The following is a 26,008-nucleotide window of genomic DNA, read 5'->3' as shown; positions in this document are numbered from 1 at the left end:
GCTTTTCTCAGTTATTTTTGGTTTTGGAACAGTTTAATTTCAGTTCTTTGAAGCCCAGTAATGTTCATTATAAATGTCAGTGTGAAAGTTGAGTAAAAAGTATTTCCATAGCATAAATAAAGTAAATGAGTATAAATACCCATCAGTCTTATAAATAAACAAGTAAACTAGAGAATGACAGAGTTGAGATTGGATATGAAAATGACCTTTCTGCGGGACTGAGATATGTAGGATATTAAAGAACTAACTGTGTGAAGACTAGGGCAGTGTATCCCAGGTGGAAGACAAAAGTGCAAAGGCTATGAGAAAGGAAATTATCTTAGTAAGTTCCAGGGCCAAATAAAATGACTGCAGTGACTAGAACATAGCCAAAATGAAGAGAGTATTACAAAATAAGATTAAAGGAACATCTTGAGAGTCCACCTCAAAATCAAAGATGTTCATATTTTACTCTAAATCCAGTAAAAAGCAGTTGAAAGGGTGTTATAAGAGGTAACTGACATAATTCAACTATGAACTTTGAGATTTTCTCCCATTTGCATAAACATAATGTGAGATGTCATCAAAATGTCATTGTTTCTGTAATGAATCTTTGAGAAATGTAAAATTGTACAATTGAGCATCCCTTATCTGAAATGTTTAAGACTGGGAAGTGTTTCAGATACTGGAGTTTGGAATATTCTCATAGAATTTACTAGATGAGCATCCCTTATCCCAAAATCTAAAACTTAAAATGCTCCAAAATATACAACTTTTTGAGTGATAATGTGATACTCAAAAGGATTTGGATTTCAGATCATTTAAGATTTAAAATTTTCAGATTAGAGTTTTTTGATCTGTAGCTGTTGTTTTGTCAAGGCCAAGATATGTGGTTCTAATTTCATATCCGTTTTTTGACTTTTCAGCCGCGAAGGAAATTGAATGATGAAGCCACCATTTCTTTTGGCCCTTCTGGTCTGTTCTGTAGTCAGCACAAATTTAAAGTTGGTGTCAAAGAGAAATTCTGGTAAGTTCCTAGCAATTTCTCTATTTGGTCAAAAATATATGGTTTTTGTGAGCATCCAGAAGGTATCTGTTCCTTTAACTAGGAAAATCTTTCAACTGAAGCACTTGTATTCTAGCTATGTTGGCAGGTAGCCAAAATAAAAATGAAGTTTTAGCCTACCACTGAGCAAATACTGGGAAACCAGTGGAATTTTGTTAAACTTCAATGACCAGTAGTACTCTCAGTGGACAATGAAATGTTAAGGGCCTAATTTGAGTTGGTTACATTTTCTAGTGAATAAACATCCGGGAGCAAACATTTACAAATGAGAAGATAGGAATCCTAGAAAAATATATACCCTTTCCTCCTAATTGAGGGTGCAGCATTACATCTTAAATGAAAGATTTTGATAACTATCAGTGAGCTTTAGTTCTTCCTGTTTGTACTGAATCTCTAACAGGCAGAACTTTGAAGCCTCCAACTTTGGAAATATTAGCTAATTGCCTGAAGAAGAATTTCTTGAAGAAATAACTGTTCCTAAAACATGGTGGTCTGGCAGGCAGCCATGATTATACTAAGAGATTAGCTGTAGCCAGTAGATTTCCCAATCAGAGCTTAATCATTGTTTAATAACACGTGGATATTATATATGTCTTTCAGTTTTGATTACATATTCTAGCTATAATTACCAACTGTGCGGGATATTTTAAGAATTTGTTTTTTGTCTGTAATCATTCCAGTGAGATATTAAGAAACATATCATTATATGGAAATATTGCATTGGGGGTTTCTACTGGCTTCTAATTCAGTTACTTCTCAGAATTAAATGTATGTGCTTTTCTTCCTCATTAGGTACAAAATCAAGGCAGTGAAATTCATGCTTACTTTCTGAAGCAATAAATTCTGGGTGGGTCACGCAGTTTGGTTAATGTTTGTTTTCTGAAGCAAGAACACTTGCTAACTGAAGTGACTAACAAATAGTGTTGATCATCAATTGATAATATTTAATAATTATTTTACAAAAGTGAATCATAGACTATAAAATAGAATAATAATACTGAAGTTCAAAGGATTCTGGATTGGTAAAGGTAGGGTAATATATTGACTTTTTCTCATCCTAGAGATTCCTTATGTTTTTAAATTACATGTGTGCTTTTGTATATTGTGACTTTTCAACTGTATTTGTGCTTAACATTTTACCTGTCATCTAACTTGGCATATTGTTCATTGCTGCTTTTGTTTGCCTTCCTAAAGTCACGTTTTCACTTTTGATGTTAGTTCAGATTGATTGTTTCTGAAATAAAACTCTTGGAAAGATTAGTTATCAACAAATGTAATCTGTTGTATCAGATCCAATTTCTCTCACTTGGTTACATCATGATGTCTATAGCAGAATCTGAAAGAAAAAAAGCATTGCAAGTTTAAAAAGTCATCAATAAAATGTAAGCCAAATAAAATCCAATGTAACAAACATGCAAGTTGTTACCTATGCATTTTACCTTATATGTTGTTTTCTTATTACTTATGAAGAGAGCAGCTCTCAAAAATGCCCATGTAGAGGTTATAATGGGTATACAATTGTCATTCAAAGATCAACTTTTTAATGCTTTCCCCCTTTATTTTTACTTCTCGAGTGTGAGGCTGTTTGTTGCTTACTAGGAATTTTTAGTGTGGTAAGTGGTGCCATGTTTTCAGTCATCTTTATTAAAGAAATATTACCCAAAATATAGTCCTCTTAGGAAGTGTTTCAGTGATTTCAGTCTCTTCACCCACCTCCTTTACCTCTACTTCCCTTCCAGGACAACAACAATTGTATTAGAACAAAACTTTTCCCACAGGTTGAAACAATTGAAATGGTTTGAATGCACAGCTGGATTTTTTTCTTTTAGACCCTTTGTTTCCATTTCCAGTGTGTATATAATGGAGAAGGCAGAAAAGGCTAATGGGTTTATGTTGGTTCCAGTGTGTGTGTGTGTGTGTGTGTGTGTGTGGTGGGAAGGGTTGTTTATATGTGATTCATTGCAAAATGCAAAATATCAGAGACAGGATATATCTTAGTTGTCAAAGCTGATCAAACTGGGGGTAGTTTGGAGCAGTTCTTTTATTTTTTATTTTTTGACGGGCAGAGTGGACAGTGAGACAGACAGAGAGAAAGGTCTTCCTTTTTTCCGTGGTTCACCCCACAGTGGCCGCTGCGGCCGGCGCACCGCGCTGATCCGAAGCCAGGAGCCAGGAGCTTCTCCTGGTCTCCCATGCGGGTGCAGGGCCCAAGGACTTGGGCCATCCTCCACTGCACTCCCAAGCCACAGCAGAGAGCTGGCCTGGAAGAGGAGCAACCGGGATCAGAATCCGGCGCCCCGACCGGGACTAGAACCTGGTGTGCCGGCGCGGCAGGTGGAGGATTAGCCTGGTGAGCCGCAGTGCCGGCCGGAGCAGTTCTTTTCATTCTTGTCTTTTACTTAGCCTCCTTCATCATAACTCCCTCACTAGCCCTATACTTGTGTTAATATTTTATGTAGAAAATAGAATTATTTGTACTATCATTATACTTGAATTGCCTTTATTTTTGAAGAACACTAAAAATGTTTTGGAGTATCTGTAGTATAAAATTTTGCTTTGTGTAGTTTGTGAAGTCCTTTGCCTTTTGTTGCTTAAAGAGATCTGATTTCGTGCTTGCATGGTTGTTTATTGTAGAATTACTCATGAAACTCAGAGCTTTCATTTTTCTCCCTGCTTCCCTTCCCCCAAATTGAAAAGTGAAGAATGATTGTACCCTTTGTTCATTAACATTTATGACTGTTTAGTGCCAGATGCAAAACTAGCTATAATGATTTGTGTGCAGTTTGTTGTAGACAGGGATCCCTTTCACTGAGATCCCTGTAAGTACTGATGTCAAGGGCCTCCCTTATGCACGTGACAAAGAGAAGTAAGTTTCTTCTATGCTTATCAAACAAGAAAAAGAAGTTAACAACAGATGAAAATTCAGTTTTTGTTTGTTTCTTAATCTCCTCTGGCCACATATCAAAGGAAAACTCTTGGTTTTGGGTAGTGTACAATTTTTAGAAGAGATATCATAGGCTGTATGTTTCCATGCAGGCTATATGATTCCATGCAGTTTCTAAGTAAGCCCAGCCACTAACCCTGACTTGGGAAAGAGCAAGGATACATCTGACACCGCATGCTAGGTTTGATTGCATTACAGCATAGTAAAATGCACAGCATCTAATTTTAAGGTTTGTAGCTAATTGGCCAAGTGTGGGGTCTTTTTGTTTATTTTTTTTACATAATATCCATCACATCCTTCAGTTTTCACATTGTCTAAATGTGGGACTAAATAGATAATGTCATGTAGAAAGTCTGCTTTATTGAAAATGTTTACTTAGCTTAGAAGTATCGTTTTTAATGGCAGGAACTTGGCTAATATCTCATCAAAAGTCAATGAGCTAAATGTCACCTTTCCTAATAGAAGACACATGCACCTAACACTAATTTTACTGTGATTGGTGGGAGAAATTACTATCCTTTGAGAAAATCTCATTCCAAAACTCCTGTTTACCTGTGTTTTTTTTTAATCTGAAAATATATGCTTCAAATAAAACGTCTGTTTCCTTTTGACGCATGAACTGTTCCTTTAGTGTTTCTCTGACTTCTGCTGAATAGGAAATGTTAGTTGTGTTATGCAATTCTTGGCATTTTACTCCCCAGTCCAGTTCTGCATACCAGAGGAGAAAGCATCAGTTTGATGGGAAGATATGTTTAACTTTGAACTCAAATTGGGTCATCTTGCAGTTAGTTCATCTGGAAGATGACAATAGCAAAAAATTTCACAATGATCTGATATTGGGGAAGGGGAAATTCCATAGCTACCAAAATATTGGAATTAGCTAGAAAAATGTAGTCTGTAGTGGTAAAGAGGATGTAAAGACCTGCTGGCACCCAGTGGGTACTTATAGATAGAATTTGAATTGACTTGAACAGAACCACTCAGTTCTATGTAATGAGAGAATGGCTTTATTAGAGGCTCTGGTGTCCAGGTTTATAAAATTATGGAATTTTCTGATTATTGATGAGGAGGTAGCAATTTATCCTCACTTGAAACAAATTGGTTTTAGAATTTCTATCTAGATAACTGAGGAAGACCATAGAAGAACAGAGATTGTGTGAGCCTGCGTTTCTAGTAAAAGCTCAAGAGAATCTCTCAAGCCACCTACAAGTATAAACATGATAACTTTCTTATGAAACTACTTGCTATACAATTAAAATTAAATGAAACATCATGCTTTTACATCTTCAAAAGGAGACAATAAGCTATTTTGTTTCAAACTGCCGAGTTCAATATAATGTTCTAAGGATGTTCACAGTGTAACTTTAAGATTTATTTATTCTTTGAAAGGCAGAGTTGCAGAGAGAGAGAGGTCTTCATCTGCTGGTTCACTCCCCAATGGCTGCAACAGCCAGAGCTGGGCCAATTTGAAGCCAGGAACCAAGAGCTTCTTCCGGGTCTCCCACACGGGTGTAGGGGCCCAAGCATTTGGGCCATCTTCTACTGCTTTCCCAGGCCATTAGCAGAGAACTGAACTGGAAGTAGAGTAGCTGGGACAGGAACTGGTGCTGATATGGAATGCCAGCCAGCACTGCAGGCAGCAGCTTTACCTGCTATGCCACATCGCAGGCCCTGATCTGTTCTTTAATTCAAAGAGACAGTCTGAGATTGAGTTTAATTAAGGTGACTTCTCTAGAGGAAACCGTATCTTTGTAAAGGGGGAAAATAGTACTGGAATGACTGTCCTGGACATTGGGAGTGATATAGGACAAAGTTTAGAGTCTTAGACAAAGTTTAAAATAAATAAGTACACAGATGGAAGGTGTAAGAAAGAACCTGTGGCCATTATTGGAGGATGGCCCAGGTGCTTGGGCCCTGCACCCCGTGGGAGACCAGGAAAAGCACCTGGCTCCTGGCTCCTGCCATCGGATCAGCGCGGTGCGCTGGCTGCAGCGCGCCGGCCACGGCGGCCATTGGAGGGTGAACCAACGGCAAAAGGAAGACCTTTCTCTCTGTCTCTCTTTCTCACTGTCCACTCTGCCTGTCAAAAAAAAAATACTTAATTTCATTGAGATAAGTGAATAAGCAAATCATACCATTCCATAGTGTATGGAATACTATATAGCTATCAAAATGACCAGAATTTAGACTGTGTTCATATAAGGGCATATTAATATTGCCATCCCTTGGTATTTGGTGGAGATTGATTCCAGGACCCTCCATGGATACCCACATCTGCTGATGCTAAAGTTCCTAATAAATGGCATAACATTTGCATATAACTTATGCGCATCCTCCTGAATACTTTAAGTCACCTCTGCATTACTTAAAATACATAATAGCATGTACATGATATGTAAATAGTTGTACACTGTTTTGGGGAATAATAAAGAACTATGTTCATGTTGAATACACATGCAACCATCATAGGCTTAACTGAATGCTTTCTGATGTATCTTCTGTGGCTGGTTGGTAGAACAGCTATAGAATTCATGGATATAGAGAGCTGACTGTATATTAGGCAAAAAAAAGGCACAAAACAACCATGTTGGGTGCTGGTTTGTGTCCCAGCTGCTCCACTTCTGATCCAACTCCTTGCTAATGGCCCAAGTGTTTGGGCCCCTGCCATCTATATGGGAGACCCAGAAGAATCTCCTGGCTTTAGCCTGGCCCAGCACTGGCCATTGTGGCCATCTGGGGAGTAAACCAGTGGATGGAAGGTCCCTCTCTCCCCCACTCCCTCTCTCCCCCACTTCCCCTCTCTCCCTCCCCCACTCCCTCTCTTCCTCTCTTCATTCCCACTCCAACCTGACTTTCAATAAATAATGAGATTTTTTTAAAATATGCCATTCTATTAATAAAAGATTTTCGATTGATTCAAATTTATAGTTAAAAGGATTTTTTTCCCTATGAATTGGTTAAACCTGATTAAAACAGATCTAGTTAACTGGAAAGACATACTTTTACAGGAGAGGCTTCACGTATGAAATGCTTGGAGAATAATAAGAGAATTTGATTCAATATTCAATTGCAAGGGACAAGCCCACAAAGCTAGAGGAGTCAAAGAAGGGCAAGACAAATAGAGGAAATTATGTAGAAGATGAAGGACTTGAGGCAAACCTTGACAGCCAGGTGGGAGTAGACCAGGCTGGAATGGGAGAAGGGAACAAAGTAAGAAACACAATGTAAGTGGATATACAGGGATGACAGTGAATGTACCATGTGTATCTAGGGAGTGGTAAATAAACATACTTAAAAAATTCATGGAAAATGGAATTAAAAGCAAGTTTATTTTGGTGCAAGAAAATTTTGAAATCCATAATTTTTAATACATATTTTCTATTAACTTTTAAAGATCTCTTATGCATGGATTTCAAAAATTATTTTTAAGCCTTTATTTTGTTTATTTGAAAGCAGAGTGACAGGGAGAGACAGAGACAGAAAGAGATTGTCCATCCATTGGTTCACTCCCCAAATGGCTGTAAAGGTTGGGATTGGGCCTGGCTGAAGCCAGGAGCCCAGAACTTCATCCTGGTCTCCCATATGGGTGGCAGGGACCCAAGTATTGTGCCGTCTTCTGCTGCTTTCCTAGGCCCGTTAGCAGGGAGATAGATTTGCCTATGTTGCTGTACCACAATACCAGCTGCATATTTTAAAAATTTTGTACCAAAATGTACATATAATCCAATCTTTCCATGATGTTTTTGAAATCTTGTTCAGTCAGCAAATTTTGAAAAGCAGTTGAGGGTGGCTAGGGAAGCCAAGCTAAATAGGTCTCCTGAATTTTGGGTTAAAGTAGTTTAGATTACTAGTAGATTTTATTTTTCAGTAAATAGAGATGATGACATTTGTAGTAATATGCAGGATTGATTGTAAAGAATAGTAAAATGAGGAAGAAAGAAGTCTAAAATGATTCCCATGGGGGAAACCAGAATTTGACTTGGGAATTTTGGCTATAGGACAGATTAGAATGAGTTTCTTCTTATTTTTTTCTCAACTTTTAATTTTGAAACATTTCAAAGCTACTGGAAAGTTAGAGTTGCGCAGTGGTCATCCATATACTCTTTTATTATTTAAAAATGTTTTTTTCATTTTATTTGAAAGGCAGACACACGGCGGGAGAGAGAGAGATCTTCCATTTGTTGCTTCACTCCCCAAATGCCTAAGGTAGCCAGCACTGGGCAGGGCTGAGCTAGGAACTAGGAAGTCTAGCTGTGAGAGTTTTAATAGTTTGTGTTTTTGTAAAAGATTTATCCATTTTATCTTACTTTGTCAGAGTAGACCTCTTTTTACTCCCCTGTGGATTTTGCCAGTGCTTGGCTTGAGGTTTGGTTGGGGGTGGTGGTTGGCCTTGTTTATGGCCTGTTCCTTTCTCCTAAGATGGGACCTTCTTGGAGTCTTAGTTGTATGTCCACATGAAGAAGCTGTTCCCTCTCAGCACTTGTTCTTTAATATTATTCTATCACTAACCCTGCAATGGTCAATTCCTGATGATAACCCAACTTTTCATAGTCCTGCTCTGAACATGTTCAGTCCAGTTTTGTAACACACTCAGGGGAATGCCTATACAGATTTCATGGACTGCCCTCTGTGACCTTATCTCATTTTACTGTAGCTTTTGATTCATTTAACTGCCCTGAACTTTGATCTCTGTAGCTTCAGTTTAAAAAGATTGTTGTGCTCTATTAGGATTCTAACTCACTGAGCCAGAGTTAGATTCGTCTGCCTGTGGAGAGTAGGACTGATTGTGTGGGGGACCTACTTCGTGAGTTACCATTTACTCTGAGATCACAGTTTGGTATTTCCTGTTCCATCCTATATGTTGTCCAATTGTATTGTTGCTTTCTTGTGGGAGAGCAGATTTAGTTACTGTTATTTTACCCTAACCTGAAGTAGAAATTATCCTGTTACCCATGGATACCACATCATTCCTGGAGCAATTTCTTGATATCTGTCATAAGGGAGATATACCAGGCTTAACTTGGTACAGGTTCCATTTAGTGTAAAATAATATTGAAGACTTTTTAATTTAAAAATCTAAAAAGATACATAAAAATTGTACATTTTTCTGAGGTACTATTCAGTTTTTCTATACTATATAAAGTCAAATCAGGGTAAACATCTCTATCTCTTCAAATACTTAACATTTCTTTATAGGTAAAACATTCAAAATTCTATCTTCTGTTTTATATAAGGAAATACATTATCATTGTAGTTATCGCACTGTGCAATGGAACACCAGAGCTGCTTTATCCTAACTGTAACTTAGAACCCATTTATCAACCTTTTCCTACTCCTCTATCCCCACTTAGTCTATCAAACCTCTGATAACCACTGTTCTAGCCTCAAGTTCTGTGAATTTTAACAATTTAAATAATAGGGGCCAGCATTGTGGTGTAGCACAGTTCAGTGCCTGCTACAATGGCATCCCATGCGGGTGCCGGTTCAAGTCCCAGCTGCTCCACTTCCAATCCAATTTGATTTTTTTTGCCCTTTTAAGTTAAATATTTTTGTTTATTTTGTTTTATTTTATTTATTTATTTATTTTTTGACAGGCAGAGTGGACAGTGAGAGAGAGAGACAGAGAGAAAGGTCTTCCTTTGCCGTTGGTTCACCCTCCAGTGGCCGCCACGGCTGACGCGCTGCGGCCGGCGCACCGCACTGATCTGATGGCAGGAGCCAGGTACTTATTCTGGTCTCCCATGGGGTGCAGGGCCCAGGGACTTGGGCCATCCTCCACTGCACTCCCTGGCCACAGCAGAGAGCTGGCCTGGAAGAGGGGCAACGGGGACAGAATCCGGCGCCCCAACTGGGACTAGAACCCAGTGTGCCGGCGCCACAAGGCGGAGGATTAGCCTAGTGAGCCGCGGCACTGGCTTTTTTTTGTTTTGTTTTATTATTATTTTTTTATTTTTTGACAGGCAGAGTGGACAGTGAGAGAGACAGAAAGGAAGTTAAATATTTTTGAATACACAAAAATGTCCATAATTGGAAATCCAGTTAAAAATGTTTTATTCTCATACATATCCCTTCTACCTGGTCTTGTACATACCCTGTTTCAATTGATTCCTTTAGTTGCTGATATTTCCTTCCTTTTTTGCACAAATTAATGCATTTAAAGAAAGTATTTTAAAGACAGTGACAGAGGGAGAGACAGGAAGAGCAAGATCTTCCATCTGGTGGTTCACTCCCCAAATGGCTAAAAGAGCCTGAGCTGGGCCAGAACAAAGGCAGAAGCCAGGAGCTCCATTCAAATCTCCCACATAGGTGGCAGGGAAATCAAGTACTTAAGCCATCATCTGCTTCTTCTAGCAGTATTATCATGGAGATGAATTGGAAGCAGAATAGCCTTGAACTGTCACTGTGATAAGGGAAGGGTATGTCCCAAGCAATGGCTTAACCTGATGTGCCACAATGCCTGCCCCAATGTATGAATTTTTATTTCTGCTTGTTCAGTGTATACAAGGTAGCAAAAATATAACCATTTTTTATTCTTGTTTTTTTCAATTGCTCTATATTGAAAATCAAGGACATGGGTTGTCTAAATGCTTTTTTTCTTATAGTGTGTTATGCTTCATAAAAGTTCAAATTATATCAAAATAGAAAACTGTCTTGTTTTCATCCTCAGAGTTACCTCCTCATTGCATTTCATATGGAAGCTTTCATATAGTTCCTTTGGATATGTAAATATATAGATCATGTATTCTACATAAATCTCATGTATTTTTCAAACTTGGAATTATATTGAACATACTATTATCCAACTGAATTTGTTACTTAACATATCTATAACCTCTAATCCTTGACAATACACATCTAACCCAGATATTTAAATATTGTGCACTATTTCATTGTGCTGACTTTCTGTAAAATTGAATCTGTGCTCTATTTATGAAGGTTAGAGTTTTATTCCTAGGTTTTGCTATTCCAGAAGAATGCTCCAAGAAGCACTCTATTACATAGATCTCAGTGTAGTACAAGAGCAAATAGTTTTCGTAGGATAGATTCCTTGAAGTGGAAATGTTGGAAAAAGTTTTATGCAAATTTTTGAAATAAATGAACAAATTGCCTACCAATATCACTGTTTAAACCTATATTTAACCAACAGCATATGAGTTCTTTTCTAATTACACCTTTGATAACTGTATGTTGTCAATTAAAGAATTTTACCAAAATAAGTAAAAAAAAAAAATCTCACTGCTTACTAAAATGACTATGTTCCTTGGATTCAAGGAACCTTAGAAATTGTGTGTGTGTGTGTGTGTGTGTGTGTGAGAGAGAGAGAGAGAGAGAGAGAGAGACAGAGAGAGAGAAAGAGAAAGAGAAAGAGAGAGAATATGCATGTGAGCGTAAGCTCACATACACAGTATCAGTAACAAAATAATCTGTGTAGTTAAAAATCTCTACCTAGTCCTTTATGTTGAGCAACACAGAATGGCAGAGAAGAGAATGTGAATTTACTGAGTTGTTATTTTGGTCATTATACATCAACAAACATCTGATATGATCCTTTATTATCCTTTATGACACTGGTTTTCTTCCATGAAAATGGATGGATAATTAAGCTAATTAAAATATGTAGTGAATTTAAAAGCTGGAAAATCTGGATATAATTCCATATTAGGATCCTGCCCAGTTCTGTAGAATCACTTAAATTATAGAAGTTACCTAGCTTGGTATCATGTTGAATTTGTTACTGTCCAAGAGGTTAAAGAATGAGAGAAAAGAATGATTGATACTTTCATTAATTTTGATATTGGGATTTATCCCATCCATAAGAACAGTCAAGAACTTCAATGAACGGGCTCTTTCCTACTCTGTTGTTTTGAAGTCAAGGGATATTTTATCTGCCAGAATGAAGAGAAACTTTGAATGTATGTTATTTCTGCTAGGTGAGTTTCTATCATAACCCAACTCATGTAGGCATGTCAGGCTAAAGTGCATCCTTTGTGGCTCTGCTGACTTCTACAGGTGTAATTTTCTCTAAATGAAATATGTGCTTTGCAAAAGTAAACCTTTAGTGATGCTTATAGTTTGTTCCCTGGGGAAAGCTGGCACCCAGAGATTTCTTAAAATATGCATGACACCCGTATTCCATCAGAGGAATACTGAATATGCAGTTTTAAACTTTTGCAGATATTCTAATTGTTGCCTTATCTTTAATTCCATGTGTTTATTTAAAACCATCGCAGAGAACAGAAGAACCACGTTTTGCCAGGATGGCATCAGGACTGTTCTCTAAAAGAAATGCTGTGATATTCAGTGACTTTCCCCTGGCTAAAAAGAGTTGGGTCTTGCTTCTTTCTATGGGTATGACTTAGAAGAGCTGTGCTCTAAATGTGCCCTCCCTAAATGGCTCCAGATTAAGAAATGTATAGTTTTCAGAAGTGTTCATTAAACCTTGAGATGAGTGACATGTATTTGGCAACATGGCTTTGTGGAGAAATAATATGGATTTGCAAAAACTAAATTCTCCTAAAGAATGTGATAGAAACATGGCATCTATTAATTCAGCAAGCATGGAAGTAGACTATTAAAGTCTTGTGCTGGCCACGTGCATGCGACTCAGAAATGGACAAGAGAGGCTTTTTGCTCGCAAGGAATTCAGTAAATCATAGAAGGAAGAAACTACCATACATTGATTGTTACTATATGCCAGGCACTTGATATGTATTGTCTCCTCATACTTACACACTGAAGTAGGTAAATCATAGTCTTGTTTTGCAAATAGGGGAATTGAGCCTTGGAATTGCTAAATAATTTGGCTACTTTTACACAGCTGTTAGATGTTACAGCCAGGATATAAGCCCAGGCTTTAAAATTTTTTATTTATTTGAAAGGCAGAGAGATCCTTCACTGGTTCACTCCCCAAATTCCTGCAACAGCTAGGACTGGGTCAGGCCAGGAGTCAGCAGCTCAGTCCCATGTGTGTTACAGGGATCCAAGGACTTGAGCCATCACCTGGTGCCTCCCAGTGCGGGCATTAGCAGGAACCTGGAATTGGAAACTGAGTTGGGACTCAAACCCAGGCACTGTGATGTGGGATACGGATGTCCCAGGTGACTTCATAACCACTGCATAAAATGCCTGCCCTTAAAATGCAGGTTTATCTGACTCCAGGATGCTGCTCTTCGACACCATACCATGCTGACCTTTTGTGAGGGTACCAGTAGCCTCATTTTAAAAGTCAGAAAACTGAAGCTCTGATGAGTTTATCCATAGTCTCCAACTGTTAGGTGATGGTCTGAAACCAGGATTTGCCATTTAATTCCAGAGTTCATGCTCTTCACACCATGGCTGTGTTTTATTTAAAACTTCCATAAAAGGTATGCAATAACAAGAGTCATATAAGAAGCAAAGATACAGTTTAGATGGCAGAGATATTATTTCCAGTTGAGGATGAGGGAGATGATTATCACGGAAGGATTCAGGGGACGCTATCATTTGACATTGACTGTGAAGAAGGGGGTTGAGAATAGTGACCTGGGCTGTATTTAGAGGAAACAGCAGCAGGCAAATGTATGGATGCATAAAGTAAGGCTGTTTTTTTTTAAAGCTTTATTTATTTATTTGAGACGCAGAGAGAGAGAGGTAGATAACGGTCTTCCATATGCTGGTTCACTCCCTAAGTAGCTGCAATGGCCAGAACTGGGCCAATCTGAAGCCAGGAACCTGGAGCTGCCTCTAGGTCTCCCATGCAGGTGCAGGGGCCCAAACATTTGGGCCATCTTCTGCTTTCCAAGGCCATAGCAGAGAGCTGGATCAGAAGAGGAGCAGCCGGTATTCAATATGATGCCCATATAGGATGGTGGCTGTAGCTGCTATGCCATAGCACTGGCCCCAGAAAATGGTTTTTGAATACAAAGTAGCCCCCTTTGACTGACTGGAGGTCAGTATATGATTTAACCAATTAGAAAACATATTTGCACAGAAAGATGTAGCCAGACATATAGTTTCTTGAATATATCTTCAGTTTTTAAATTACAGGGAAAATACTGAGAACTCAGAAATGAAATGTGGGTTGAGGTTACTCAGATTGGGACACTCTAGTCCTGGGCTAGTGTTTGTTTCTGTTGCTGCTAAGTGGAAAGTATAAAGAAAGATTCAGTTGGAGTTTTATCTGAAATTAGGAAAATGATTTTTGAATAAAATAAATTGCTAAGTAATGCAGTACTTTCAATTATAAATCACGTTAAAGCTTATTAATCTGTATTCTTCTTCAGTTCTGGAGAATTAATGATTTTAAAAGGAGAAAAGTAAAGTAACTTGTTTCTAGTCTTAGCATTACCAGCAGGTGGCACTATAATACATTCCTTCTATAGCTCTAAAGTAGTGTTTTACCATCCTGTGGCTGAGTCTGAAATTAGAAGAAATGACAGCTTTTAGAGTGACTCTAACGTGATTAATCTAACCTTAACACACATGTACTAAGCACCTCATTCCACCATGATTCTCCACTTTTGGAGAGCTACTCTGCTTAGATTATCACTGAACTATCTCAGAACCTTTCTATTTGTCTCCAAGAGTGTGAGACCTGTCTCGAGTTACTTTTCAAGAAGTTCTTCAAAGTTAGGTGTTCAAAGGCAGAAGATACAGAAGAGCTAGTTCGATTAGCGGATTTTACTTTTGGCACTCTCTCCAGCCATTCAGCTTTTGACATTGTTGCTGCATTTTTGGGTATGTAGCTCTGGCCAAGGCTGAACAGTTTCCAAAAGATTAACAATTTTCTCAAGCTTTACTTTGAACATTCCCACTACTAAAATAGGCAACAGCAAGTTTCACCTTCAAATAATCCACGTGGATGCACTGAGATACAACTGAGTGCTTGATGCTACTGGACATACTCTTTGCTTTTAAACAGTCTTTTCCTTTTGCTCAAGTGACACATGTTTGTCCTGGATCTGTCTTTATCTTTCTAGACACTCTTTTTCAGTCTATATGATAACTTCTTTTTCCTCTGCTTGTCCTTTAAAAGTTGCATTTCTCCAGCATTTTCTGATTCCCTTTAAAAAAATCACTCTACACTTCCTCAAAGTTCCAGCTCCGTTGGTATTAACTACCACATCACTGCTTCTCAGCAGTTCCTGTATTAGAATCACCTGGGGAGCTTTTAAAACCATCTTCTTGTGCAAGTCTCACCCCCATATTTGCTGATTTAGACAAGGGTAGGGCCCGGACACCAGGAGGTTTCGATTTAACTCCTAGCCAATTCCAGTTACAGCCAGGGTTGAGAACCCTGACTTTTGAGAATTCTAAATCTAGCGAATTCAAATCTAAAAAAAATTTTTTTTGACAGGCAGAGTGGACAGTGAGAGAGAGAGACAGAGAGAAAGGTCTTCCTTTGCCGTTGGTTCACCCTCCAATGGCCGCCGCGGCCGGCGCACCGCGCTGATCCGATGGCAGGAGCCAGGTACTTATGCTGGTCTCCCATGGGGTGCAGGGCCCAAGGACTTGGACCATCCTCCACTGCACTCCCTGGCCACAGCAGAGAGCTGGCCTAGAAGAGGGGCAACCGGGACAGAATCCAGCGCCCCGACTGGGACTAAAACCCGGTGTGCCGGCGCCGCAAGGCGGAGGATTAGCCTGGTGAGCCGGCCTCAAATCTAAATTTTTAATCTCTTTCCTTCAAATTCCACCTTTCCTATTGTGTACCCTATCTTGGTTAAAATGACATTATCATTCTATTTGAGCCAGGTTATATGGAGTAATCCACAAATATTTCATGATTTTTTTATATCCAATAATCACCAAGTTACTCCAATTCTAATAGTAAAATATCTTCCTCTTCATCCTACCTTCCACTAACCTGGTTTAGCCTTTTGTCATTTATGTCCTGAAGATTGAGCAAGCTTGTGACCTGGTCTTTTTTTTTTTTCTAAAGATTGATTTTATTTATTTGAAAGACAGTTACAGAGAGAGAGGTAGAGACAGAGAGAGAGAGCTTCCATCCATTGGTTCACTCCCCAGATGGCTGCGATGGCCAGAGCTGTGCCGATCTGAAGCCAGGAGCCAGGAGCTTCTTCCAGGTCTCCCACATTGGGCCATTTTTCTACTGCTTTCCCAGGCCATAGCAGAGAGCTGAATCCGAAGAGGAGCAGCCAGGACTAGAACTGGCTCCAATATGGGATGCCGGTGCTTCAGGCCAGGGCGTTAACCGGCTGCACCACAGCGCCGGCACTGTGACCTGGTCTTTTTCACCTTCCAGCCCCTTCTAAGTTTCTACCCATTTTCCATAATGGTTGCAAATGATGTTTTTACTTATAGATATATAATAATATGTAAGTATTCAGTCCTCTAATAAGTATTTTAGATCAACTACTATGTTCTAGACCATTTCTTGAGGAATAAAACTCTTGGCTCCCTACTGCATACAACAGTTTAAATGAGTCGTGACATATAATCTGTGATATACAATATCACCCTGAGTTAATTCCTTTTTTAAAAGATTTATTTATTTTTATTTGAAAGAGTTACACAGAGAGGGAAGGGGAGATGAGATGCAGAGAGAGAGGTCTTTCATCTGCTGGTTCACTCCCCAATTGGCTGCAATGGCCAGAGCTGTGCTGAAGCCAGGAGTCAGGAGCTTCTTCCAGGTCTCCCATGTGGGAGGGGCTCAAGGACTTGGGCCATCTTCTACTGCTTTCCCAGGCCATAGCAGAGAGCTGGATCAGAAGTGAAGTAGTTGGAACTCAAACCGGTGCCCATGTCGGATGCCGGCACTGCAGGTGGCAGCTTTACTTATTACACCAAAATGCGCCCCCCCCCACCGAGTTTATTCCTTAATTAGTTCATCTGTTCAGTAATGAAGTGTTCAGTGTCCCACGATGTGCTAGGTAATGTGCTAATTTTATCTAAATATAAAAATATGTGTGCTATTCTATATGTACAAATGCACCTTAACTTCTGAGTGGATCAGGTCCAAATAAAGCCATCATCATTTGGAACTTTCGTAAGTCAGAAATGCAGTTAATACACTTTACCTACCAAACACGTGAGCTCTGCAACACAGTATGCAGCAGATTGTCATTTGTGTCCACTCATGATCATGGGGCTGAGTCGGAGCAGCACTTGCTTCCACTGCTCTGCATCATGAGAGAGGATTGTATTGCATATCACTAGCCTGGGAAAAGGTAAAGAAGATTTAAAATACAGTTCCTACTAAATGTATTTCTTTTGTACCATTGTAAAATCAAAAAAAAATTTATGTCAAATCATTTTTAGTCAGGGACTGCATGTATACATGCGCACAATCCATTTTGGCCACAGGCTCCTCAGTCTCCATTTTGTGCCTCTCAGAGACCATACATCCTTCCATACAGGAAGCCATCCTGAGTTATTTATCATTCTGGAAAAGAACTGTTCACTTTCCCAGCTCGGAGCATTTTCTCTTATGCTTTCTTCACTTTAAAAATCCTTTTCCACCTTCTCTGCCTTTTGATAATACTATTCACCTTTGAAAACCCATTTCAATTGTCATTTTCTCTGTGTAACTTTCCTTGATTGCCCCCACCCACTCATTTCTTCCAAGAAGAATTAATTGCCCCTCCTCTGTGCTGTTGGAGCATTTCGTTTATACTTCTACATTATAACTGGCCATATTGTGATTTTTGTTACTTGTACATCTGTCTTTTCTACCAGACCTGTGAAGTTTTGGAGGCAAAAAATAAGCTGCTTTGGATTCTCTGTACCTAGTAGACGGCCTTGTACATAGTAGTTGATCTATGAATGTTATAAGATGATTGAGTAATACTTATGGATTGTTGGCCTCCTTGCAGACTAGAGAAATAAAACCACTGAGATAGGAAGTTGTCAAGCAACCTGGAATTACTAAGCATCCCACCTTTAACAGTCTGGAAGTGTCAGAGCATAGCCTGTCTACTCTCAGGTTCTGTTGTTTGTTATAAGTGTCTCTTAAACTCAATCGTCATCTATACAGCCCATATTCACAGACTATATAATGAACTGTTTTTAAAGATTCATTTATTTATTTGAAAGGCAGAGAGAGAGAGAGGTCTTCCATCCGCTGGTTCACTCACCAAATTGCCACAGTGGCTGGAGTTGCGCCGATCAGGAGCCAGGAGCTTCCTCCAGGTCTCCCACGTGGGTGCTGGGGCCCGAGGACTTGGGCCATCTTTCACTGCTTTCCCAGGCCATAGCAGAAAGCTGGATCGGAAGTGGAGCAGCCAGGACTCAAACCAGTGGCCATGTGGGATGCTGGCACTGCAAGTGGCAGCTTTACCCGCTACTCCACGCCACAGTGCCGGCCCCTTTTATAATGAATTTTTTATAATGAATTTTTAATATATAAATACCACCCACTTCACTTCAGTCTCATTAGTATTAGTGACTTCGGTTATTTATGTCTCAAGTGATATGATTAAGGACAAAGAGCATGAGAGAGTCAATAAGCTTTGTAGGCTGGGGGAGATGAAGGCTAATTACATTCTATTTGTCTTTCTTAAGACAAAATTATCATGCATGTGACCTTGAATCTCGAAGAGCCTCAAGAAAATGCTGTGTAAATGTACAACCAGGAGCAATACAGGCCATGGGATGCCATATTTAAACTTACACTTTAGCTGAAAATAGTAGATAAAACTATAGCAATGGCAGAACTGATGAGGGACAGGTCATAAACCCTATGTAGTGCAAACATTTGTGACAGTGTTGTCTCCTACCCTGCATACTCAGTGGAATGACAGTACAAAGGAGCTACACCTCTAGTTGTCAGGAGTAGGAGGGCCTGGTTTATTGATATGCTGCTAAATTGGTCAGGTTTAAGTTTACCTTTTGATAAAGCCTCTGCATCTCATCCTTCCTTTTTATGTTTATTCAAAGCAAATTTTTCCAGCTCTTTGAGGACTTCCTTAGACACTCCAATTTCTCTTTTGATAAAAGGTGGCAGAATTCTTTTCCTTTTTTTCTGTTTAAGTTAATCCTGAGTGTGATTCTCAAGTCCTGCTGCTGCTTTGACCAACACTATTGCTACTGAGTTTGGTTTACTTAGTATTAATTCAATTTCCCTAAAACGCTGATCCATTAGTGAGCAGATATCTAAAATCTGATTATGAATTTAAGAAATCTGTCTTAAGGATAGATATTTAGTGCAGCGATTAAGACACTGCTTGGGGAGTCTGCTTTCCGATTGGAGTGCTTGAGTTTGAGTCCCAGCTCCACTCTGAATTCCAGTTTCCTTTTAATGTATACCCTGGAAGGCAACAAGTGACAGCTTTAGTACCTGGGCTTCTGACACCAATGTGGGAAAACTCGACTCAGTTTCATTTTCCTGGCTTTGACCTGACCCAGCCCCAGGTGCTGTGAGCATGTTGGGGAATAGTGAATCAGCAGATGAAAGATCTTTCTCTCTCTCTCTCTCCATCTCTCTGCCTTTCAATGAAACAGTTACCTGCACCACCATGTTCATAGCAACACTATTCACGACAGTCAAAATTTGGAATTAACCGAAGTGTCCATCATCAGATGAATGGATAAAGAAATTTTGGTATATATACACAATGGAATATTATTCAGCTTTAAAAAAGAATGAAATTCTACCATTTGTAGCAAAATGGATGCAACTGGAAGACATCGTGTTGAGTGAAATAAGCCAGCCCCAGAAAGATTATGTGTGTTCCCTTGTATGTGCTAGCTAACATTGAAAAAAAATAAGTGTGTGTCAGTATTGCTGCAAATGTAGTTGTGTTTTTTTTTTTTTTTTTTTTTTTTTTTTTTTTTTTTTTTTTTGACAGGCAGAGTGGACAGTGAGAGAGAGACAGAGAGAGAAAGGTCTTCCTTTTGCCGTTGGTTCACTCTCCAATGGCCGCCGCTGCAGCCGGCGCACCGCGCTGATCCTGGCAGGAGCCAGGAGCCAGGTGCTTTTTCCTGGTCTCCCATGGGGTGCAGGGCCCAAGCACCTGGGCCATCCTCCACTGCACTCCCTGGCCATAGCAGAGAGCTGGCCTGGAAGAGGGGCAACCGGGACAGAATCCGGCGCCCCAACCGGGACTAGAACCCGGTGTGCCGGCGCCGCAAGGTGGAGGATTAGCCTATTGAGCCACGGCGCCGGCTGCAAATGTAGTTTTGTAAAGCTTTGTTTTCTACCTTTGTGAAACCAATGGTTAAGAATATTAAGTGGTTTTAGGAGTTTAGCCTGTGTACTTTTTGTCCCCGAGTTTGATGATGAGGCTTGTCATAGCCTTTGATGTCTCATGGATTTTTTTAGGAGTGACTGCTCTCATCAAACTTCTTGGATCCTTCCCCTCACATTTACTTGGTGCCCTTTTCATTGCTCTTAGGGGAGCTTAGTCTGCCATTTTCACATTCTTGATTATTTATGCTGCTTTGAATGTCCAACTGGGCAGGCGAGAAACCAGGGGAACGATCTGTTGCATCACTTTGCATAAAATTAACATGATTATTTTATATAAACCCATAGGTTACAGACTAATTTACATAAACCTGGCATTCAGGAGGTTCAACCTTTACCTTATCAAGGAAAGTGAAATAAATCAAGACAGCTAAAACCAAGTATATTCAAGCCATCAGAAAATGGGGCAGACAAAAAGGCAGTATGGGGTAGAAATTTCTTACAGTTTCCCAACAAACTCATAATGTCTTAAGTGACTGAAGAGGTTTTCTGATCCAGCTTCTGCTCAGTATAATCAATCAAGAGCACAACAAGTAGGTGATGGTGTGGCTGACAGTTACACCTTCAGAACAAAAAGCCTAGTAAACAGTCTCTAATTTTGGAAAACCTGCAGTTGTTAGTAAGTGCAAATCTGTTCTTTGAATAAGCTTCTAATGGATCTTATATCTGCCTGTTAGAATCAGTCTAGTCCAATGGTTCTTAATCTAGGGTCCATGGACAAGGCCTAAATGAGTCTTCAACTCCTCTGAAATTGTTGTGTATGGGCACATGTCAGAATATGTGTGTATCTAAAGCTTTCAATTGATTTTGAAAGAGGACTAGTGATTCTTGATCAGTGCAACTTCCGAAGCAGTTGTAAGTGCTTCATACTTAAGAGGGAACCATGGCTTAATGCTTTGGTGTTGCCATCTTGGAATTCTTAGCAATTAATGTGCAGGTGACTCTGTTCATTTTGCACTGGGACCTGTGGATTATAGAATAACTACTCTAAAATATGAAGCTCAAACCAAAAAAGGAAACCCTGAAATTCCTAGAAAACAAATCTTTGGAATGTTTTAAGTTCAGGAGGCATGCATCATCCTTCTGTTTAGCTTCTGGCCCTGCTTGTATATCCAGAGAATTTATCTTCTCAGCTTAAGCAACCTCTGCTTCCTCTCTGTTTTCTTTACTTTCTTCTCTGCCCTATGACAACCTGGAATCCCTGTCCACTATTGTATTTTGTAATGCATCTAATTTATTAGTTATTAACCTAGAATCCATGCCGACAATCTCATTTTGTAACTTATCTAATTTATCTTTATACTAATTCAAGCTTTCACACCAATTTTAGTACAAAAGCTAGATTGCATCTAACTAGAGAAAATTAAGAACTTTTATTAATATTAACAGAGTTATCTATCTTTGGGTATCTTGAATTTGAGCACAGTGGATTCTGTCAGGGTAAAAATATATTCTTAAAGCAGACCATTCACATGTATCCAATTCATTTTACCAAGTTCTATCTTATCTTTCTGTGTACAAAAGCTTTTAAATTGATTTCTTTCCTCTTTTTGATTGATCAGGGTCTTTCCCTTTCACATAAAATATTTTCTTAATAAATTTAATATGCTAAATTACATATTCTCATATCAAATACTGCATTTAATTTATAACAGAAAACTCAGCAAAGTGTAATGTAAATTAATTGCATATTTTAATTTAGCATATTATTAAAATACAGTTCATAAAAGATTGGCAATTTTTTGGGGGAAATATCCCAAAGAGAGCTTCTGAAGATCATTAGGTAAATGTGGTATTACCCTTTGGTGACCTTGGACTCTATTGTGGAAGAAAGGCAGATCACAGTCATTCTGAAACATGGAGGAGAGGAAAAGAAAATGTTATTGGATGAAAGGTTAAAAGGCCTATGATTTTTTTGCCTTGAATAATGAAATCTAAGGATGACATGAAAGAAATGAGAATTTTGATGAAGAGTTGTCTTCTGTATTCAAAGAAAAATAGTTGATTTAAGATTTAGGTTGACATTTGAAGAAATTATTTTTTAAATTAAGAGAATCATGTTCTGCATAGGTTAGAGAGTTACTTACCTAAGGCAAGGGCCTCCACCAGATGATCTTGAAGTTTCTTCAAATTCTGAGTTTTTACCCTTGGGGCTTAAAATCCTACTTCTTTGGTAAATGAAGGCTGGCGTGCACTTTTTTTCTGACTTGTTTTCATCTTGGGCTTTTCATCTTCAGTCTTATTTATGTGTTAGGCACATGTCCCTTCTGGGGAAGAATAGAGTGAAAGGGAGTTGTCCTTTGTTGAATGGCCAGAGTTACTACCCTTAAGTATCTAAATAGGAATTGTCTTTTTCAACTTCATCATCTGAAAAATTGTGCAATTGTATCAATTTTGTTGCCGCTATTCAAAATATTTTGGAGAATTGTCGTTGGAACCCATGGCATGATCTAGATAACTTTTTTTAATTCTTTTTATTATTTAATAAATGTGAATTTACAAAGTGCAACTTTTGTATTGTTGTGGCCCCCCCCAACCTCCCTCCCTCCCGTGGCCCTCCCATCTCCCACTCCCTCTCCCATCCCGCCCTTCATCGAGTTTCATTTTCAATTACCTTCATATACAGAAGATCAACTTAGTATACACTAAGCAAGGATTTCAACAGGCTGCACTCACAACCGCACAAGGTATAGGGTATTGTTCGACTAGTAGTGTTGTTTTTAAGTTTCATAGTAAAACACATTAAGGACAGAGATCCTACGTGGGGAGCATGTACTCAGTGACTCCCGTTGTTGATTTAACAATTGGCACTCTTATTTATGGCGTCAGCAATCACCTGAGGCTCTTGCCATGAGCTGTCTAGGCTATGGAAGCCCCTTGAGTTCATCGACTCTGAACTTGTTTAGTCAAGGCCATATCACAGTGGAGGTTCCTTCCTCCCTTCCATGCCTGTGAGACTCTCATGGGCCTTTTAGCCAGATGATCTAGATAACTTTTAAGATGGACCTAGCCTTTGAATGTGATCTGCTTCTTTAAAATCGCTGCAAACAATTACAATGACAACAACAAAACCAATATCAAATAGAGAACTTCATTGGCTTGCAACTAAACTAGATATGAAAGCATGATTAGGAGAGAAATTTCAAAAAAATTATAATAGAACCTAAAACAGTGCTAGTAAGTAGAATAGATGGCTGATTAATTTGATTAAAGAAAAATACCATTCAAAATCTTAAAATCACAGTAGTCTCATCATCTCATTATTGTAGCCTCTATATACAACCAATTAACCAAAGATTCATAGAATCATGGAATAGTATCCCTTGAAATCCCTGAGTGATAATTTTGTATAATATACTCACCCTCACCTCTATCATTATCACATACATATCTCAACTAAAATATTTCAGAAAGACTGTCACTGGACTCCAGAGCATGACTTAGTTTCCCTAACACCTGGGTCAAGGTATAATAGATAGTAGAGACTCAATAAATATTCATTGAGTATATGAGTATATTTAGAACTTTGAAAGACCCTGCCAGAAGTTAAGGCATCTCAAATTTATTTTCATGAATGTTAATTACGCAAAACTGTAGAATAGGAGTGAGGAAGGAATCTTGTTATTGGATCATTCTGATGGTTGTGAGTCTAGTTAGAATTTTCTATACAGAAAAATATCAAGATTGACCTATATCCTTAGCTACTAGAAAGAGTTCTTTAAAGATCATTTTTGTGATTTGAATCAAATTCAGATATTACTTTTTTTCTCTTATAACTGATAATTGTTGAGTGCTGTGTAGAAATGTTTGGCCTGGTATTGTTTCTGTAAGTAGCTAGCCAGAAGATACCAGATTTATAGAAAATTAATGCTCTGATGTATATCCAGACTTCACCTGATATGTCCTTCATTGCACTCTGAGATTGCACTTGCCATATAGTGCCCTGGAGTACAATCCTTCCCTCTTTTCTCCCTTCTCAGAATTGTACCCCTGGAATGTAGACCTGACTTTGAACACACATGAGGAATCCCTATGGGTCAAGTACTAGACAAAGAATTTTCTGCACATTCCTAGCAGTTAATTGGAATTGCTTCAGAATCTAATACAGGGGTCAGAGAGAAGGGCAGAATGAGGAGGTCAATGCTGGGTTTATCTACCCCGTTTCAACCATAGCAGCTTTGCTTTTGTTTGATAGCTATGCTTCTGGGAAAGATATTGTTTACAAATTAGATTCACTAACATGGTGAGAGTAGATTGGAGATGTAATTTATTATTTTTTAATTTTTGTTAAAGATTTATTTATTTATTTGAAAGTCAGAGTTAGCGAGAGAAGGAGAGGCAGAGAGAGAGGTCTTCCATCCGCTGGTTCACTCCCCAGTTGGCCGCAACGGCTGAAGCTGTGCTGATACGAAGCCAGGAGCTTCTTCTGGGTCTCCCATGTGAATGCTGGGGCCCAAGGACTTGGGCCATCTTCTGCTTTCCCAGGCCACAGCAGAGAGCTGGATCGGAAGTGGAGCAGCCGGGTCTCGGACTGGCGCCCATATGGGATGCTGGTGCTTCAGGCCAGGGCGTTAACCTGCTGTGCCACACTGCTGGCCCCTGGAGATATAATTTATTCGTTAAGGTAGTTGAAATGATTCCACCTACTGTTTCATTATAGAATATTATGGCTTTGGGTGTTGCTGATTGAATGGAATTGATCGTGTAGCAATGTGATGAATTACTCTTAAGGGTCCCCTGTCTTGGCCACCTGGCTGCATCTACTCAGTACAATTCAGCAGTAGCTTTAGGTGAAAGATGTGGAAATTACAAGCCCAATAGTAGTAAAAGGAGATTGCTCCCTTCTTGTAGAGATTGGTGTGTGTGTGTGTGTGTGTGTGTGTGTGTGTGTGGTGAGAGAGGGAAAGAGAGAGGGCAAGAGAGAGAATGTGTGTGAGGGGAGTGAACATTTCTGGGCATGGCTACACGGAATTCTGTTAGCAGGCCCTCCTTCTCTCTACCTTTCTCTTACCTAGACCTGGAGCTGGAGTTTCTATAAATAATTGCCTGCCTATATACTGAAAGTTAAATTGATCCACGTAACAGAGTCACCCCCAGAGTGTACATTTTATCATTTTATTATCTCATCCTTTCAAACCCAATCGATCCCTCACTATAAGAAGCATGATTAGTGTTCCTAATGGACTGGCAGGAAGATATATAGTACTCTAGAGATAGACCAGAGAAGGAGGAAATAAGCTGTTGTCTGAAATATCTGCTTTATTTTCAGGTAGTCAGTGATCTGTAGTTCAAAGTGATGGGTTCTGAGTGAAAATAATGTTTTTTTTTTTTTCTTAAATCTTGTTACTACTATTTAGCATTGACCCCCTGCAGGGCTTTCCATCTGCCCAATGGTTGGAGGTCATGTGAATGACTAATACTCTCATTCCATCTTCATGGATGAGGAACCAGAGCCCCAAGGTGTAGTTCGTGAATTGGCCCAAGGTCATATGGTAAATCCATGGCAGAAGTGAAGAGTACCACATCAAGTTTTCACATAACCTCCCACATATCTTGTCACTGGTTACAATCTTCTCCTGTCAGGACACTGCACAGCATAAATAACGCCTCCCACTAGACTAGTTGAAAGCCTTCGATAGAATGTTACAAAGTGGGGCTAGTGACTTCCCTGATATTCGTGGTCACCTGGATAGCTCACTCTGTGGTTTGACTTTATGGGCACAAGGAAGCAAATGCTTCAGGATTCTTAATGAAAATTTACAGTAGGGGATGATTGGCAACTGTTGTGACATTGTTCATTTTTAAAGTCTCAAAGTTGAGCATCCTCATATGG

General features: G+C 39.2%; 1 protein-coding gene across 3 annotated transcripts in view; it reads left to right on the top strand.

Annotated features, from left to right (window-relative positions):
* Positions 1-26,008, top strand: part of IL1RAPL2 (interleukin 1 receptor accessory protein like 2) — a 1,320,043-nt gene that overhangs the window by 96,420 nt on the left and 1,197,615 nt on the right. For all 3 annotated transcript variants that reach the window (XR_016228120.1, XM_008272830.5, XM_089324491.1), the window contains one exon: positions 906-1,006. Coding sequence is in view for 2 of the 3 variants with exons in the window: in XM_008272830.5 (XP_008271052.1) it covers positions 922-1,006 (85 nt within the window). In the remaining variant the exon portion in view is untranslated. The remainder of the gene's footprint in view (positions 1-905; positions 1,007-26,008) is intronic.

This window comes from Oryctolagus cuniculus, chromosome X (assembly GCF_051225735.1).
Source record: "Oryctolagus cuniculus isolate XC-2025 breed Fujian yellow rabbit chromosome X, ASM5122573v1, whole genome shotgun sequence".
NCBI classification, from domain to species: Eukaryota; Metazoa; Chordata; class Mammalia; order Lagomorpha; family Leporidae; genus Oryctolagus; species Oryctolagus cuniculus.
The sequence above is the reverse complement of the archived record's forward strand: the minus strand, read 5'-3'. Positions and strand labels throughout refer to the sequence as shown.